The sequence below is a fragment of the Salmo salar genome, chromosome ssa02 (assembly GCF_905237065.1).
Source record: "Salmo salar chromosome ssa02, Ssal_v3.1, whole genome shotgun sequence".
In the NCBI taxonomy this organism is placed as follows: Eukaryota; Metazoa; Chordata; class Actinopteri; order Salmoniformes; family Salmonidae; genus Salmo; species Salmo salar.
The window spans coordinates 32,145,751-32,164,365 of record NC_059443.1 but is presented as its reverse complement, the minus strand read 5'-3'; the positions used below and the strand labels follow the sequence as shown (position 1 = coordinate 32,164,365).

The following is an 18,615-nucleotide window of genomic DNA, read 5'->3' as shown; positions in this document are numbered from 1 at the left end:
AATCAAGTCTTGATGCCACATTTCCTTGCCAGCATATTGTCTGTATTGGTGATGTCATGATATTACTGTATATGTTATATTTTCTAGATTTGTCTTATCGTCATAGTGTGTCACTTGTCTGATTTGTTTATAAGTTACATAAGTTACAGGACTGCAGATGTGGCCAGGGCAATAAATTGCGATGTCCGTACTGTGAGACGCCTAAGCTGATCGTCTTCGCAGTGGCAGACCACGTGTAACAACACCTGCACAGGATCGGTACATCTGAATATCACACCTGTGGGACAGGTACAGGATGGCAACAACAACTGCCTGAGTTACACCAGGACAATCCCTCCATCAGTGCTCAGACTGTAGGCTGAGAGAGGCTGGACTGAGGGCTTGTAGGCTTGTTGTAAGGCAGGTCCTCACCAGACATCACCAGCAACAGCGATGCCTATGGGCACAAACCCACCATCGCTGGACCAGACAAGACTGGCAAAAAAGTGCTCTTCACTGACGAGTCGCGGTTTTGTCTCACCAGGGGTGATGGTTGGATTCGCGTTTATCGTCGAAGGAATGAGCGTTACACCGAGGCCTGTACTCTGGAGTGGGATCGATTTGGAGGTGGAGGGTCCGTCATGGTCTGGGGCGGTGTGTCACAGCATCATCGGACTGAGCTTGTTGTCATTGCAGACAATCTCAATGCTGTGCATTACAGGGAAGACATCATCCTCCCTCATGTGGTACCCTTCCTGCAGATTCATCCTGACATGACCCTCCAGCATGACAATGCCACCAGCCATACTGCTGGTTCTGTGCGTGATTTCCTGCAAGACAGGAATGTCGGTGTTCTGCCATGGCCAGCAAAGAGCCCGGATCTCAATCCTATTGAGCATGTCTGGGACTTGTTGGATCGGAGGGTGAGGGCTAGGGCCATTCCCCCCAGAAATGTCCAGGAACTTGCAGGTGCCTTGATAGAAGAGTGGGGTAACATCTCACAGCAAGAACTGGCAAATCTGGTCAGTCCATGAGGAGGAGATGCACTGCAGTACTTAATGCAGCTGGTGGCCACACCAGATACTGACTGTTACTTTGTTCAGGGAATCATTATTCAATTTATGTTAGTCACATGTCTGTGGAACTTGTTCAGTTTATGTCTCAGTTGTTGAATCTTGTTATGTCCATACAAATATTTATATTCATATATTTATATATATGTTAAGTTTGCTGAAAATAAATGCAGTTGACAGTGAGAGGACGTTTCTTTTTTTGCTGAGTTTATTTGAATAGGTTGACTGTTGGCTAAAGAAACCTTGCACGGGTGTATGGTTCTATCACTATGTACATCTACATGCTTGAATAATGTTTGGTTACACCGTTAGCAAATGACTTAAGATTGCATTCTGACTTCGCCCTTTTAGTCTTTTTGGTTAATAGATTTTTAAGCCCAGCCAAGCGATAAATCATATCATAATCAAACAATGACCTCAGTGTGTCAGAAACAATAAGAACTGATCTTATTTGTTTTGGTTGAAAGTTTCTCTCTGATTGGTTATCTTCCTGCTGAACAGTATTAGTAACAGCAACCACTGTGATGTTTTCCTGGAAAAATACACAATGCAACTGTAGAAAGACATATCTAATACAGACTACAAAGGTAGGGGATATGGAGAGGAATGGACATATACACCTTATGCATTTTGGATAAGAATGCGATTTGTACTGCACACCTTGAAAAATGTAAGTCTTCAATTCTCAATGTCACTTGGTAGCTGGTTATCATGAATGTTATGTATCTGTTACCAGGACATCCATATGTCAAATATTTATGTTAAACCTAGCCCATTGGCCCAAATAGCAGAAAGAGGTGTTGCCTTTTTAATACACACTGACTTGCATATAATGGACAAAGTTTGAGTAATTCGTAAATTTATGGAGTCGGACTCATTTCGTAATTTAATACAATACCTTATTCTTTATCACACCGCCACACCCAGCCCAACTGTAAAGCACGTTATCTAGATAGCTATTTACTTGTTCTTTTCACACAAAGAATAAAAGAGAAAAAGAACGCCAGGGGGATGAGGGCAGGCTTAGATACAAACAGAGGTGTGTCTGTTCTGCCCTATCTTCAGTTCTCCTGATGAACAGAATCATCCAACTCTTTTACAAACCATGAATACATCCAAACCACTTCTGCCCATAAAAATCTAACTCAAACTTTATTATTTACAAATATTTAATCTAAAAATGATTTAGATTTCTTTTTATGCAAAGTTTAAAGCGCCAATACACGATCACTTCAAATGTTTACAGATAGTTTCATCTCACAGATTTGATTAATAATGGTGGATTTATTTAATCAGATTGTCAAATATACATAATATTGGTGTTTTACTCACTCGGTTGGGTTTGTGGAATAGTTAACTTTTTTGGCATGCTAGTATCCTATCTCAAAACATGTCTTATCCAGAGGTAGGGAATTAGATCTGGATCTCTCAGCCCAAGTCAAAAGGTTTGATTTATAGTCTTTGAAAACAATGAAATTCTTGTTAACTGTACCTGATTGGGTATTGCACCCCTACTCATTCTTCTTAAATGTTAATTGCAGGATACATATGTTGACCCCATTTACTGATCTAGGATCAGCTTTCTTTTTTACCAAGGTTAAGCTTGCCTTCAGTAAAGACTGAAAATACAACTCAAAGTATTGCCACAATGAAGCCAAAATGGCCAGCCTGGCCTCAGAGCCATTCAAAACATACTTTACATATTTCTGAGCACATCAAGACATATGATACCTTTCAATGGCCTGGTTACTTTAGACAGAATCTAAAGTAGGGAGGTTGGTCGGGGAGGCGTAACATATACTAAATGGAGTGTCTCAGATTAACATACAGAATAATAGAATGGAATGGTAACAACCACATGGAAACCAGGTGTTTGATGTGTTTGATACCATTACATTGACTCCATTCCAGCTATTACTATGAGCCGTCCTCCCGTCAGCAACCTCCACTGGTAAAAGCATTAGGAATAAAATAACATTAGGACATCTGCATTGCTTGCTGTTTGGGGTTTTAGGCTGGGTTTCTGTATAGCACTTTGTGACTTCGGCTGATGTAAAAAGGGCTTTATAAATAAATGTGATTTGATTTGAATAAATACAGGTTGAAATTACAATCAGTGAGCCAACTCCATGATCTTCATTCAGATACTTCAGAGATAATTGAACCATTTGTACAGAATTGTCATTGCTCCCATGCATATTACTTCATAAGGCCATTTCAGATGGTCTTCTTACCCAATTGACTGGAGCTTCTGTAGGAAAGAGAAGTAGGGAAGGGACAACAACAAAAAATATCGTAAAAACAGTAAATTACTTGAATTAAATATATGCAGTATCTTCAACATTACATGATTGATGTGTTTTCTTAGAAAGTTACTTCAATGTGTTTAATGAATATGTATGTTGACACGTCTCTACACACCTATATCTACAATAATCAGTAGTCTACCTATTCAAACCTCTCATTGAACCCCATCCCCCTGATGTACAGTGGGGGAGAAAGGTATTTGATCCCCTGCTGATTTTGTACGTTTGCCCACTGACAAAGAAAGGATCAGTCTATAATTTTAATGGTAGGTTTATTTGAACAGTGAGAGACAGAATAACAACAAAAATATCCTGAAAAACGCATGTCAGAAATGTTATAAATTGATTTGCATTTTAATGAGGGAAATAAGTATTAGACCCCCTCTCAATCAGAAAGATTTCTGGCTCCCAGGTGTCTTTTATACAGGTAACGAGCTGAGATTAGGAGCACACTCTTGAAGGGAGTGCTCCTAACTGCAGCTTGTTACCTGTAAAAAAGACACCTGTCCACAGAAGCAATCAATCAATCAGATTCCAAACTCTCCACCATGGCCAAGACCAAAGAGCTCTCCAAGGATGTCAGGGACAAGATTGTAGACCTACACAAGGCTGGAATGGGCTACAAGACCATCGCCAAGCAGCTTGGTGAGAAGGTGACAACAGTTGGTGCGATTATTCGCAAATGGAAGAAACACAAAAGAACTGTCAATATCCCTTGGCCTGGGGCTCCATGCAAGATCTCACCTCGTGGAGTTGCAATGATCATGAGAACGGTGAGGAATCAGCCCAGAACTACACGGGAGGATCTTGTCAATGATCTCATGGCAGCTGGGACCATGGTCACCAAGAAAACAATTGGTAACACACAACGCCGTGAAGGACTGAAATCTTGCAGTGCCTGCAAGGTCCCCCTGCTCAAGAATACATATACATGCCCGTCTGAAGTTTGCCAATGAACATCTGAATGACTCAGAGGACAACTGGTGAAAGTGTTGTGGTAAGATGAGACCAAAATGGAGCTCTTTGACATCAACTCAATTCGCCGTGTTTGGAGGAGGAGGAATGCTGCCTATGACCCCAAGAACACCATCTACACCGTCAAACATGGAGGTGGAAACATTATGCTTTGGGGGTGTTTTTCTGCTAAGGGGACAGGACAACTTCACCGCATCAAAGGGACTATGGACGGGGCCATGTACCGTCAAATCTTGGGTGAGAACCTCCTTCCCTCAGCCAGGGCATTGAAAATGGGTTGTGGATGGGTATTCCAGCATGACAATGACCCAAAACACACGGCCAAGGCAACAAAGGAGTGGCTCAAGAAGAAGCACATTAAGGTCCTGGAGTGGCCTAGCCAGTCTCCAGACCTTAATCCCATAGAAAATCTGTGGAGGGAGCTGAAGGTTTGAGTTGCGTCAGCCTCGAAACCTTAATGACTTGGAAAAGATCTGCAAAGAGGAGTGGGACAAAATCCCTCCTGAGATGTGTGCAAACCTGGTGGCCAACTACAAGAAACGTCTGACCTCTGTGATTGCCAACAAGGGTTTTGCCACCAAGTACTAAGTCATGTTTTGCAGAGGGGTCAAATACTTATTTCCCTCATTAAAATGCAAATTATTATATAACATTTTTGACATGCGTTTTTCTGGATTGTTTTGTTGTTATTCTGTCTCTCACTGTTCAAATAAACCTACTATTAAAATTATAGACTGATCATTTCTTTGTAAGTGGGCAAACGTAAAAAATCAGCAGGGGATAAAATACTTTTTCCCCCCACTGTATGGAAGGAAAGAAAGCATTCAGGGGAGATTGTCTCCTGGAATTGAAAACATGAAAATACATTTCCTCTGTTGTCTACCTGACAGTACCACTGAAGTACATAGCATACAGATAGTGTGTCACCTACTGTACCTGTGTGTCAGTACTCGTTCACCACATACATCCCTGTTTGGTTTTTCAATGATTCTCCCATTTCGTCCTGTATCAGAGAAAGTATCAGCTCATCAAAGGTGTAAAACAGTCTGTGAAGATGATACTGCACACAATATCATTTATCAGGCAAAACTGAATTTGCAGTCTGTTTTTGACCTGTTGTATAGAACTGCAATGTTAGCTTATCTTACAGATGTTCGTCTGTTCTAAAGCCTTAGTTAACTAAGCCTGAAAGACATCCACTCTGCTTAATTGCAACAATAAATCAAACCGGTGATTCATCAATTAAAGGGGCTTTGGGAGGAGAAGGTTATGTAAAGAGAACAGAGTGGTTGTGGATTACAATGTGTCTGTCTACTGCTCTGTTGCCATAGAGACAGGTGACAGAGGGGGCACTCTTCTCATTTTATGATAGTCAGTCTCGGAGCAAATGTTGGCAGACTAGTATGGAACGACTATGCTCAATAAATTGATCAAGGAGAGTTGGAGGCTGTGAACAAATAGTCCTCCAATGTCTTCCGCTGTCCCCTTTCCAAAACAACATAACAAACATGTTCAAACCACTGCTAGCAGCAACACAGAATTAAAAAATATATCTACGTAAATGTAGCACAATTATATGAAGTGCATAAACACAAACACACAACAATATCCTTATACAGTAGATTGAATATAAGCAATATACAGTGTAAGCTAACTCAAACTGTACATATACAAAACTAAACAAATATCTATGACGCTACATATCAACACTAGAAAAAACCTGAGTAGATTCCCTCCTCACTTCACTACCTCTCAGGTGTGTGTGTGCTTGAGGTGTGCACTGCAGTGTGACGAACATGCAAGTCTCATTAGTGCAGTCAATGGTCTCTTTGTTTGGTGTTAAGGGAGAGATCTATCTCTCTCTGACGTTGGTAGATCCCATGGCATTTGTATTTAGCATCCCTTCATAGCTCAATCAAAAATATATATTTTTGATGTCCAGAATAAACACTGCCTTTTTTCAGTCAAATCATGGTGTTGCCAGTCATTCAAAGTGACATTGATGAGTAACATGCCCCATACAGGAAGGTCCTTGGATGATAACTCTGGTATCATCCCTCATACGTACCCAAGGCAGGATTAAAGCTATAAACTCACAGCTCACAGATGGTTGCTTTAAATTGGTTGTCTGGTCTACCAAGAACATCTGCTTATGTAGGGGTTTGATTTCGGAGATAAGCAACTTGGTGCATCAATGAATATAGGTGGCTTGGGGGAGGAGTATGGCTTGGGACCCCTCTCTGGAAGCTGCAGGGGTAGTTCAGCTGAGAGGGTAGAGGGGAAGGCTAGTGTTTCCCACGCCTCAGGTTTCCCTGGTCAAAGCCGGAACGGCACAAAGAGACGTCTATCTAACACTGAGGCAGAGCGGCCAGTCTTAGTAACCATAGCCAACCTGCTGAATGCAGAATCTGAGCCTGTGTGTGTGTCTATCTGGCCTCTCTGCCAAGACATAGGACTTACATTAGGCTTGCCATTGGGCACGTTGAAGCGGCTGTGTGTGGAGTACATTTGGATGTCTGCCCCGTGGTTGATCTGGTCATATGGGCTGAAGCTTCCATATCTCTGCCTACAGCACAACCACACTAGCTGAAGGTCAAGAAAAGACAAGAATCATTGTAAAATGGCCTTCATAGCATAACATACTGTAACTGTTAGAGCAGGGTTGTGGCTGTTTCTGAGAAAATGGAGGTCTACAATGCATTCAGGGAGAAACAGTGTGCATCTGTATGTCTGTTTGTTTTTGTACTCACCAGCAGTATTAGGAGAATAAGGAGGATTAACAAGATCAGGGCAGCCAGTACCAATAGAGCGATCCCCCATCCTGGGACTCCCTCACCGCCCCCAGCAACTACAGCTGCAGCATGCTCTGTGGTCTTATGGGTTGCCTCCGTATTCTCTGTGTTCTTATGACTGACCGTTTGGCCCGTAGCAGCCTGATACTTGCTTGTTGCTCTCTCAGTAGGGGCAACTGGGGGGTTAGATTGGCCCGAGGTAGTTGTTAATGGAGAGGTTTTACGTAAGACTGTCGTGCTACTGGTCTGGGGAGGATTTTTAGGGGTAATAGGGTTAGTTGTGTTGCTAGTTGTAGTGTTATGCTCTCTAGGACTAGGGGGGGTTATTTTGCTAGTTGTAGTGTTATGCTCTCCAGGACTAGGGGGGTTATTTTGCTAGTTGTAGTGTTATGCTCTCTAGGACTAGGGGGGTTATTTTGCTAGTTGTAGTGTTATGCTCTCCAGGACTAGGGGGGTTATTTTGCTAGTTGTAGTGTTATGCTCTCCAGGACTAGGGGGGTTATTTTGCTAGTTGTAGTGTTATGCTCTCCAGGACTAGGGGGGGTTATTTTGCTAGTTGTAGTGTTATGCTCTCCAGGACTAGGGGGGGTTATTTTGCTAGTTGTAGTGTTATGCTCTCCAGGACTAGGGGGGTTATTTTGCTAGGTGTAGTGTTATGCTCTCCAGGACTAGGGGGGTTATTTTGCTAGTTGTAGTGTTATGGTCTCCAGGACTAGGGGGGGTTATTTTGCTAGTTGTAGTGTTATGCTCTCCAGGACTAGGGGGGGTTATTTTGCTAGTTGTAGTGTTATGCTCTCCAGGACTAGGGGGGGTTATTTTGCTAGTTGTAGTGTTATGGTCTCCAGGACTAGGGGTGGTTGTGTTGCTAGTTGTAGTGTTATGCTCTCCAGGACTAGGGGTGGTTGTGTTGCTAGTTGTAGTGTTATGCTCTCCAGGACTAGGGTTAGTTGTGTTGCTAGTTGTAGTGTTATGCTCTCCAGGACTAGGGTTAGTTGTGTTGCTAGTTGTAGTGTTATGGTCTCCAGGACTAGGGGTGGTTGTGTTGCTAGTTGTAGTGTTATGCTCTCCAGGACTAGGGGTGGTTGTGTTGCTAGTTGTAGTGTTATGCTCTCCAGGACTAGGGGTGGTTGTGTTGCTAGTTGTAGTGTTTTTGTCAGGACTAGTGGTGGTGGTTGTGAGGGTATGACTACTTGTGATGTTGCCAGATGAAGTAATTGCTGTAGATGTAGTTGCATCCCCAGCCCATCCTGAACGGCTAGCCGTACTATCTAAGGCAGCTACGGTTGCTGTGGTACGTGCCACAAGAGGTAGTGTGGCTTTTATTGGAAGTTGACCTAAGGAATAAAGAACATATTTGTGATTCCTGCTTTATTTTACTAATAACAGTTTCTTAAGCTATTTACAATAAAGGTTTTTTTAAACATATAAATGAATCAGGCTGCTACAAAGCAGAAGTAGAGACGGTTGCCATCTTCTTTACCTTCAGTATAGGCGAGGTCCAGGTCAAGGGTTTTGGATTTATTTGATTGGATATGAGTGGAAAATAGACCTTTAACCAAAGTTGGAGTTATCATCAATGTAGTCCCAAACCTTACTGTCGAGTTTGCAATGACGGATCCATTACTGCAAGAGTGAGACCAGTAGTCAAAAATAATTAGAACGTATAATTGTCAATGTCCTTAAGAATGCAATTTTTTTTCAATGGCAGAATTTTAAATTCAACATTAGAGTTCACCTGAAGATTATATCAAATACACCCATATATTTGGCAGACTCTGACAAAGGGCTGTGGACGTCATCCATCTGAAAAAGAAAGACACAGCAATCAGAGGAGCACTTTAATATTATCCTACAGGCCTACAAGGCATGTCTTCACACCTTTACTTGTTTGAATATTGAGTAACAGGTTGTAAGGGAGGTGTCTATAGTATCCTTGTCTATGGTGTAGTGGAGTGGGTCAACTGGAGTGTGAGCTAGTAGTGATGGCTCATTTTGTTGTTGACTGTTAAAATAGTGCTCACTGCTAGGTGTTGGAGAGCTGATGATGTTGGTGACAAAGAAAAGAGTGAATAGAACAGTCTTGGGGACATCTAACTCTGGCAATTTGACTGGTAAACTCATGGGTACAGTACACTCACAATGGTTGCTTGGTATAAATGCAGTAAAGATGTCAATGGAACATGACCAAAACAATGGAAATGCCATGGAGCATTTCCATTTTCTTGGCAAGCATGAAGTATCTCCAGGACAAAGAGTTATTTTGGGGGTATAGACTGAGTGATGAGTTGAAGCTCTATAGACTGACTTGAGCAGTAAAAAAACACAAACTCTTACCATCTGCTCCACCTGTTTCCTCAGCTGTTTGTACTCCTTAGAGTTTTGATTATTGAGTGACTCAGTGTAAATCCGGTTGGTGATTCTGACGCATATGTAGTAGGTGGACAGCGTAGCTGGGGTGGTCTTGACATTGCTGCTGGGTGTTGCCCTCCGTAAATGGGAAACAGGCACAACATCATCAAAGAAAAGGAGCGCTGTACGGGTGAATGGAAAACAAGCCGAAATTCTGAAATTAGCAGAAATACTGTTACACAGCCATCTAATAAATTACTGCCATTACCCTTAGAGACTGACTGATTGATTGAAGTGCCAATTACAGCCAATAAAGGATTTGTACTGTGGAAATGATTATCTGTAAACAGACACTTTGAGTTGAAAGGGGGGGTCACCATATGTGATCTCAATCACTGCAATAATGCATTATTTAGACTAATTTAATCCAAAACAAAGTTTGCAAATGTGTTTTCTCAGGGCGGGAAATAAGTTGTTTTCTCTTATCCCAGGGTTTTGTCTTATCCCAATATGTGGGGTCGATTGTAAATCCATAATACTATTCTGCTACTGCATAACCCTGAGACACTTTATGCATTATGACAGATTATGACAGATTATGATAGATGTTTTGCTAAGATTTAAAAATCTTCTCAATGTGAGTTTTAACTCCAGTATATTGGTATCACTTGAGGCACTTGAGGAAGCAATTTAAAGTAAAAAAACAATAATAGGGCAAAATGTCATCAAAAAGGCTCCAGAGCAGCCGGGGACAAGAGAATCATGAAAAAGTGGTATTCTGGTTGTGTGCTGATAAGGTTTGTCTCTACGTAAACCTCAAAGTATGATTTACTTAGATACAGGTAACTGACAAAATAAAGGAAAAACCAACATAAAGTGTCTTAATAGGGCGTCGGGCCACCACGAGCCAGAACAGCTTCAATGCACCTTGGCATAGATTCTACTAGTGTCTGGAACTCTAATGGAGGGTTGCGACACCATTCTCAGTTTTCAATCATAGCCTGAATAAAAGCAGGCTTCAGGTAATGCATGAGATGCCATAATTTTTTCAGACCTGTTTAGCATATATTTTCGGTCCTGTTGATTGTCACATTAACAATTGAACCCCCATCTGACTCCCACGTCTAAGAAGTGTAGGTTACAGTACAACAATGCTTCCCATGCAACAGTGGTTCCCAACCTTTTTGGGTTACTGTTACACCAACAGAATTTTTCTCTGCCCAGAGTAGCCATGAAGTACCCCTTATGTGCATTTTACCAGTAGGCCTATGGTTTCATGAGTCTTTTCAAGTACCCTCTGTGGATAGGCCGAGTAGGTCCTAGTACCACTGGTTGGGAACCACTGCTCTACAACAGAAGTCTCTAAAGAAATGTAATGTGTAAATGTGTTATAGGCTACATATTTTAGTATAATCAATAAATGAAGATGCATGGAAGAGTAGATAGATAGATAGATAGATAGATAGATAGATAGATAGATAGATAGATAGATAGATAGATAGATAGATAGATAGATAGATAGATAGATAGATAGATAGATAGATAGATAGATAGATAGATAGATAGATAGATAGATAGATATGTTTTATGTCATACCTGAAACAGCCAAAGTAAGAATAATCCCAAATATGATTGGTTTTTTCTCCATGATGTATCAAACTGGTAGCCTAACGTTTTTAAAATAAAAGCCAAATATACACAGTGGACGTTGGGAATTAGCCGGGTTGCTTACTTGATGAGAAACGATTTATGTCTGAAAGAAACGGTTATTTTATCATCCAGATAAGTGCGCAGGTAGGACAGGTGTATGGAGCGGGGCGGACCCTAGAGTGTGCGCGCTGGAAGAGAACGCAAATATAGACATTCGTGGTGTATGACGCCACCCCGTGGCCAGAAGGATTTGTTGTCGGAGTAATCAGTTTCACCTTGATGCTATAAGCCTTTGAGAAAAGCAAGGCACAAAAAGGCACGAGGCAAAATCAAGAACCTGACCCAGCCACTATTTAGTAAACTGAGGGAAACTACTCTCAAATTCATAAATGGAGTAATGGCAAGGACTGACAGCCAATGAGGTCGACATGACGTGTGCAAAGACTAAAATAACAACAAAAACATAAACCACCCTTTGATTTTGATAAACGATAGGATTAGACTTGTGCTAAAAATTGTACTAAAATCATTTATATCTTTCCAGAATAAATGGGTGTGTATCATTCATTGAAATGGCTATTGAACAACGGCAATATATATATATATATATATATATATATATATATATATATATATATATATATATATATAATATATGTCCGTTTTGAAACTGCAGTAATAGTGCAGTAACTGCAGTCGACTGTGGTATTTTGGACGCAAATATTTCAGAATACCTGCAGTGTACTGCAGCTACACTGCAAAATTACTGCAGTAAAAAAAATAGTTGTTATTTTGGACGCAGTATTTGCAGTATACTACCGTTATACTGCACTCTAACTGCAGTTATATCGCAGTGTACTGCAGTTATACTGTAGTCTGTTTTTTTCGTAAGATTGTGCATATCATTCATAACTTCCCTTATCCGTATGTGGGACCCTTGTCTTCTACTCGGAAAATTGATGACTTTGCAGCATCTGAATAAAGGACATGCAGTTGTTAGCCTACTTACTATTTTATTTGACCAAAAACACAAGCGAGAATGCATTTAAAGCAACTACGCAAAGTAAACTAGCTAGTTAAGCTTTCCTACAAGTGCACGATTGTTACTTACCTGCTATAATGATACTTTTTCTCCCTGATAACAGTAATCAAAGACACATTGTGACACATCTCTCTTTCTCCCTATCCTCAATCCCACCCACTCTCCAAACTCTCTCTCTCTCACGCGCGCATGGTACAGATATAAAGATGAAGGAACAATATGTGAGGTAGTTGGAGACATGTAGGCTACAGTTTGGTGTACTGTAGATGTCAGGGTATCGCAAAATTGAGGACAGGGAGGTGAATTATAATGCAAACACTGCCAAATGGATTAACCTTCTTTGTACTTCTTGGCACATTCGCCACTCACGTTGTTCTGCCACCGTATTTCTCAACAACATTGATGTAAAAAGTGTAATGCAGCATTCCATCCTGAGGCTTTGAAAGTAAACCTGAATTGTTAAACATAAATATGGGGTAATATATTACACGTGTTTTCACTTGTGTGAAGGAATTTCCATTGATTTCAAAAAAGAAAAGTGTGTGTTTTTATGATACTCCAGGCTGTAGAACAATGACATTGTTCATGCATCACTTTGAAGCACATTTTATGCCATGTGATGACTTGGGTCAGTGCTGCTCTCTTCTGCAATGATGGAGGAGTGGTGTGAGTTGGTGACCTATTCCAGTACATAGATATTCCGCACTCTATGGCAATCTCGGCAGTTTGACACTTGATATGTGTGCTACAACTCCACCATTATTACTGAGTGACAACACCTCAGCCTAAAGATGTGTTCAAGTTGGATGCAGGTGACATTTCTCCTTGCACACTTGGTAAGATTATTGAAACGAACAACATCTACTATTGTTGTATATGACTGTACATTAAATATCAAGTTGCAGATGATTTAGTCCCTATAGTCAGACTTTTAACTATGTGTATGCTGTCACGTTCGTCGTGTGGAGTGGACCAAAATGCAGCGGGAATGTGTATACTCATCTTCTTTTATTGAGAAGGAACGTGAACACTGAACAAAATAACAAACATCGACGAAGACAGTCCTGTAAGGCAACACGCTATACACGGAACAACTACCCACAAATCCCAATGAAAAAACACCCCTATTAAATAGGACCTTCAATTAGAGGCAACGAGGAACAGCTGCCTCCAATTGAAGGTCAACCCAATAAACTATGCATAGAAATAGAACAAATTGTCACGCCCTGACCTGAGAGAGCCTCAGGAACAGCTGTACATCGTTGTTGCTGATTGGGAGTCATAGTTAGGCAGCATGTTTTTCCTTTGGGTTTTGTGGGTAGATATTTTGTATTTAGTGTTTTGCACCTGACAGAACTGTTTGGCTGTCGGTTTCTTGTTTTTTGTGTTTAAAGTGTTCGATCTTTAATAAATTCATGATGAGCACTAACCACGCTGCGCCTTGGTCCACTCTCTCCAAAGACAGCCGTTACACAAATAGACAGACATAGAAATATACTAACATAGAACATTGCCCAAAACCCCCGAAACATGCTAAACAAACACCCCCTGCCACGCCCTGACCAAACTACAATAACAAACAACCCCTTTTACTGGTCAGGATGTGACAGTACCCCCCCCCCCAAAGGTGCAGACCCCAGATGCACCTAAAACAAAAAACACAAAAATAAACCCCAAAACAAAAATAATCCCAAACTAAAGGGAGGGAAGGGAGGGTGGCCACCGTCACCAACGTTTTTGTGCTACACCCCCCGCCCCAATCCTCCAACTACGGAGGTGGCTCAGGCTCTGGCCTTAGTCCCCAACCTAACCTGTCCACCCCCGCTGAAGGCTCAGGGCTAAGGTGCGTCGCTGGAGACTTCGTGCTGAGGCACGTCGCTGGAGACCACGTACTGAGGCGCGACTCTGGCTGCACCGGTTCCGGACTGGAGGGCAACTCTGGCTGCGCCGGTTCCGGACTGGAGGGCGACTCTGGCTGCGCCAGTTCCGGACTGGAGGGCGACTCTGGCTGCGCCAGTTCCGGACTGGAGGGCGACTCTGGCTGCGCCAGTTCCGGAATGGAGGGCGACTCTGGCTGCGCCGGTCCCGGATTGGAGGGCGACTCTGGCTGCGCCGGTTCCGGACTGGAGGGCGACTCTGGCTGCGCCGGTTCCGGACTGGAGGGTGACTCTGGCTGCGCCGGTTCCAGACTGGAGGGCGACTCTGGCTGCGCCGGGTCCGGACTGTGGGCCGTCTCTGCAGGCTCCGGACTGTGGGCCGTCTCTGCAGGCTCCGGACTGTGGGCCGTCTCTGCAGGCTCCGGACTGTAGGACATCGCCGGAAGCACTGGACGGGGAACTGTCGCCGGAAGCTCTAGACGGGGCACTGTCATCGGAAGCTCTGGACAGGGAACTGTCGCCGGAAGCTCTGGACGGGGAACTGTCGTCGGAAGCTCTAGACGGGGAACTGTCGTCGGAACCTCTGGACGGGGACTGCGCATCGAAGGCCTGATGCGTGGGGCTGGCTTTGGAGGCGCCAGACTATTTACACGCACCACAGGGCTAGCGCGAGGAGCAGGAGCAGGACGTACTGGACTGGGCTGACGCACTAGAGGCCTGGTGCGTGGGGCTGGTACTGGATGTACCAGACTGGAGACACGCACCTCAAGGCTAGTGCGAGGAGCAGGAACAGGACGTACTGGACTGGGCTGACGCACTGGAGGCCTGGTACGTGGTGCTGGCTTTGGAGGCGCCAAACTAGGGACACGCACCTCAAGGCTAGTGCGAGGAGCAGGAACTGGATACACGGGGCCATGGACAAGCACTGGAGGTCTGGAGCCCACAGCCTGCACAACCCATCCTGGCTGGGTTGTAACAGTAGCCCTGCACGGGCGGAGTGCTGGCACAGGGCGAACTGGGCTATGCAGAGGACTGATGGCTGCCATGAGTAGAGCAGGCGCAGGGTAGCCTGGGCCTAGGAGACGCACTGGTGGCCAGATGTGCTGCGCAGGCATACTCCTACCTGGCTGGATGCCCACTCTAGCCAGTCTATGCGCACTTCCGCATAGACCGGAGCTCTCACCTCCAAACGCTCCCCATAATAAGCACGGGGAGTTGGCTCAGGTCTATTGCCTGTTCTAGCCACACTCCCTGTGTGTGCCCCCCCCCCAAAACAATTGGTGGCTGCCTCTCGCACTTGCCAATCGGCGCGTATAATGCCTCGTAAAGGCGCCAATCCACCTTGGCTGCCTCCAGCTCCTCCTTAGGGCGTCGGTACTCCCCAGCCTGGTGCCATGGTCCTTCCCCGTCCAAAATGTCCTCCCATGTCCATGACTCCAGATACCTCTGCTGCTCCTTCCTCCGCTGCTTGGTCCATTGTTGGTGGGTAGTTCTGTCACGTTCGTCGTATGGAGTGGACCAAAATGCAGCGGGAATGTGTATACTCATCTTCTTTTATTGAGAAGGAATGTGAACACTGAACAAAATAACAAACACCGACGAAGACAGTCCTGTAAGCCAACACGCTATACACGGAACAACTACCCACAAATCCCAATGAAAAAACACCCCTATTAAATAGGACCTTCAATTAGTGGCAACGAGGAACAGCTGCCTCCAATTGAAGGTCAACCCAATAAACTAAGCATAGAAATAGAACAAATAGACACAGACATAGAAATATACTAACATAGAACATTGCCCAAAACCCCCCGAAACACGCTAAACAAACACCCCCTGCCACGCCCTGACCAAACTACAATAACAAACAACCCCTTTTACTGGTCAGGACGTGACATATGTTCTCAGCGGGAGCAGGGGTATACCAGTACCCAGGGTCACTAACAGTGGCAGAGGGTACCAATGTGACATTTCACTGTGACATCAGTGAAATGGGAGGGGAATGCTCTTATATCGTATGGGTGCAAGTGGGACCTATGAGAAAGCTCATACTCTGGCCTCGAAAAACCTACAGTGTCCACACCAACACTGCCTGCCTCCTGAACATCATCAATGCCAACAGGACAAGTGTGGGCATCTTCTAATGTGCCCTGCTTAACGGTGCCATGATGAAAATGGGCAATGGGAGTGTGCTGGAAGTCTCTGGTAAGATCAGACGCTTCTCCATGGTTTATATTAGCGTTCATATTTTCTAGTCCTGGGAGGTATACATTTGGTAGTTATGCCATGTCATGTAATGTCCTCTGTCTTTCAGACCCTATCACCTCTGATGCTACTCTGGAGGTCCTGGTGCCCGTGGACTGGCAGGAGGCCCCCTCATCCCCAGTCCCACTCCTGTGCCTGGTGTCTGGACTGGATCTCAGTCAGGCCAGGGTGTACTGGGAGGTAGAGGGGAAGATTCAGTCCTCAGAGCGTTTACCTGAGGTTCTGTCAGAGAAGCCAGCCAGTGTCAGAGTCCAGATCTCTGTACCTGGCCATACCTGGGCTAAAGGTGAAAAGATGACCTGTGTTATGGCGAGTACCAGTGGGGTGAAGATGAACAAGACCGTCAGCAGGATGGGTAAGAGAGATCGCCACAGGGCTCTGAGTTGAATTTGTTTAGAATGTCTCTCTGTACAAGTTTAAACGGATGTAGAACTCTTATGTGTCAAAACAAATTGTGTCTTTTTAGGAATGGAGCGGTCCAGACAGGGAATGTTTCTGGCCATCTCTTTGGGCGGCATGTGTATCCATCTTTCTATTGTGGTGATTAGCATCACCTTGTATGTCTGCAGACTGAGACACGACCCTTGTAAGTACTGTTTGTATTTGATTAGTTATTCATGATTGATAACTTTATTACATCTATAGCAGCAGTATATTATATAGGCTATCAATTGTATCTTTAACATATTGTATCATAATATTTCCAAAGGAAAGAAAATATTTCAACCCTATGAGCACAACCAGGATGGAGCACAGGTAAAATAACTTTTTTATAAATGTTTGTGTATTATACTATTATAAGTATTATTTTTGTGAGATTCTACTATTACTACGTTTTCTATTATTACTATTTGTAATGATGATGATCATGGTGTTTCCTTGTCATTCAGGGTCTGACTGAGGTGCAGTAGGACAGTTTGAAGTTTGGAGCTGGTCGTGGGAGACCCTTCCTACAGCCGCAGCTAAAGAATAAGTAGGCTAAAGCTGCCCTTGTAAGACCTTATATGTGAATTCAATTTTCTACAAAAACATAAAAGAAGTGCTTATTCATTCAGGGTCATCGGTTTGTCAAAATGCTCCTGTGCTTTCTCGCTTATGTTTTCTGATCTACTTATTTGAGTCAATTTAAGGATTTTTGCTTTTAGAATAAGGAATTTATGCTGTCGGATTGTGTAGTCATTTTAAAGCTTTGTGATTAAAAACCATTCATCTTGTTGAAATAATAGACAAATGTAAATTACATTAAAGACAAATACAAGTTTCATTTATGGAGTGAACTAATTTCTCTAGTCATATGCTGATGAGATTTTTGTGATAATAGTCAGCTATAAAAATGGGTCACAGATGGAATCTTTTTCGTCTTCAACATAAATAGTACATCCTGTTTGTTTCACATAATGCTCAGCAAGTACAACAGCACAGCTCCATTTGATGGTAAGCATTTTTGTCCAAATGCTTTGCCTCCTAGTATTTCAAAATGTCTCAGAAGTTCGGTGCGTTCTATAACTTAAATGACTGAGCATCTTTCATCTCTGTGATGTTGCAATACAAACCCACAGATTTACATCATTTTAGCAGACGCTCTTACCCAAATAGAAATGGTGTTTGACCTTAAGCTATTTGAAAGTGGTAATAATTAATGTATTATCTATACAGTATTCATATTCTGTGTTATTAGTTTATGGTTCCCATACACACTGGCTGTAAATCAATAATTTTATTGTAGGATGTGTCAGTTTCCTTCACTTGAGACATCATTATGTTGCAGTCACTGTCCACCAGAAGGTAGTAAAGAGGTGTAACTTAGTTTCTGCTTAAATGCTCCCTGAGTAAGCAGAGGCCATTCACCCCTCCAGGTGCCATAGCAGCCCAGAAACCAGAAACCTGGACATATTGACTTCCATTGTAAAACATTAGAGTTTTAGATAACTGACCCATATATAGACTGGCCCATATATAGATCTTCAAAAGATCAACAAGCTGCTTTCACATTAGACTTTCTTAAAGTCCTTCATGCCAGATTGAGGGGTGTGCAGTTGTGCTATCTATAAAATAAGTGTTGACACTGAGCATATATGTAGACTGTTTGATAATCAGTGTATAGGATCATGGGAGGAAAATTGAGGGGAATGGGGAGAAGGGTTAACATTTATCAATGTGTGCAGAGACTAGATGTGGAACCATTGTAAGGAAGGAAGGAATGGTGATCTTTGGCTCCTGCCCCCCTGTCCTGATAGGAATGAGTGAACTCCTTTTCTACTGCTTGGTTTGATGATGTCATGGCTTGTGCATGTCTCTCTGGCATGG

General features: G+C 43.1%; 1 protein-coding gene across 2 annotated transcripts; it reads right to left on the bottom strand.

Annotated features, from left to right (window-relative positions):
* Positions 1-1,934: 1,934 nt before the first annotated feature.
* On the bottom strand, positions 1,935-11,246 carry LOC106580087 (cell wall protein DAN4). Of its 2 annotated transcripts, XM_045702395.1 has the most exons (9): positions 11,071-11,246; positions 9,460-9,656; positions 8,861-8,928; positions 8,606-8,748; positions 7,629-8,459; positions 7,084-7,452; positions 6,794-6,919; positions 5,270-5,336; positions 1,935-3,303 (listed from the first exon to the last, which is right to left on the bottom strand). In XM_045702395.1, exons 1-5 carry the CDS (start codon positions 11,120-11,122, stop codon positions 7,759-7,761), a joined length of 1,161 nt encoding a protein of 386 aa, XP_045558351.1. In that variant the 5' UTR covers positions 11,123-11,246; the 3' UTR covers positions 1,935-3,303; positions 5,270-5,336; positions 6,794-6,919; positions 7,084-7,452; positions 7,629-7,758. The 2 variants fall into 2 exon arrangements, with proteins under 2 accessions (XP_045558351.1, XP_014016198.2); XM_014160723.2 differs by having other exon boundaries at positions 7,084-8,459.
* Positions 11,247-18,615: the final 7,369 nt, after the last annotated feature.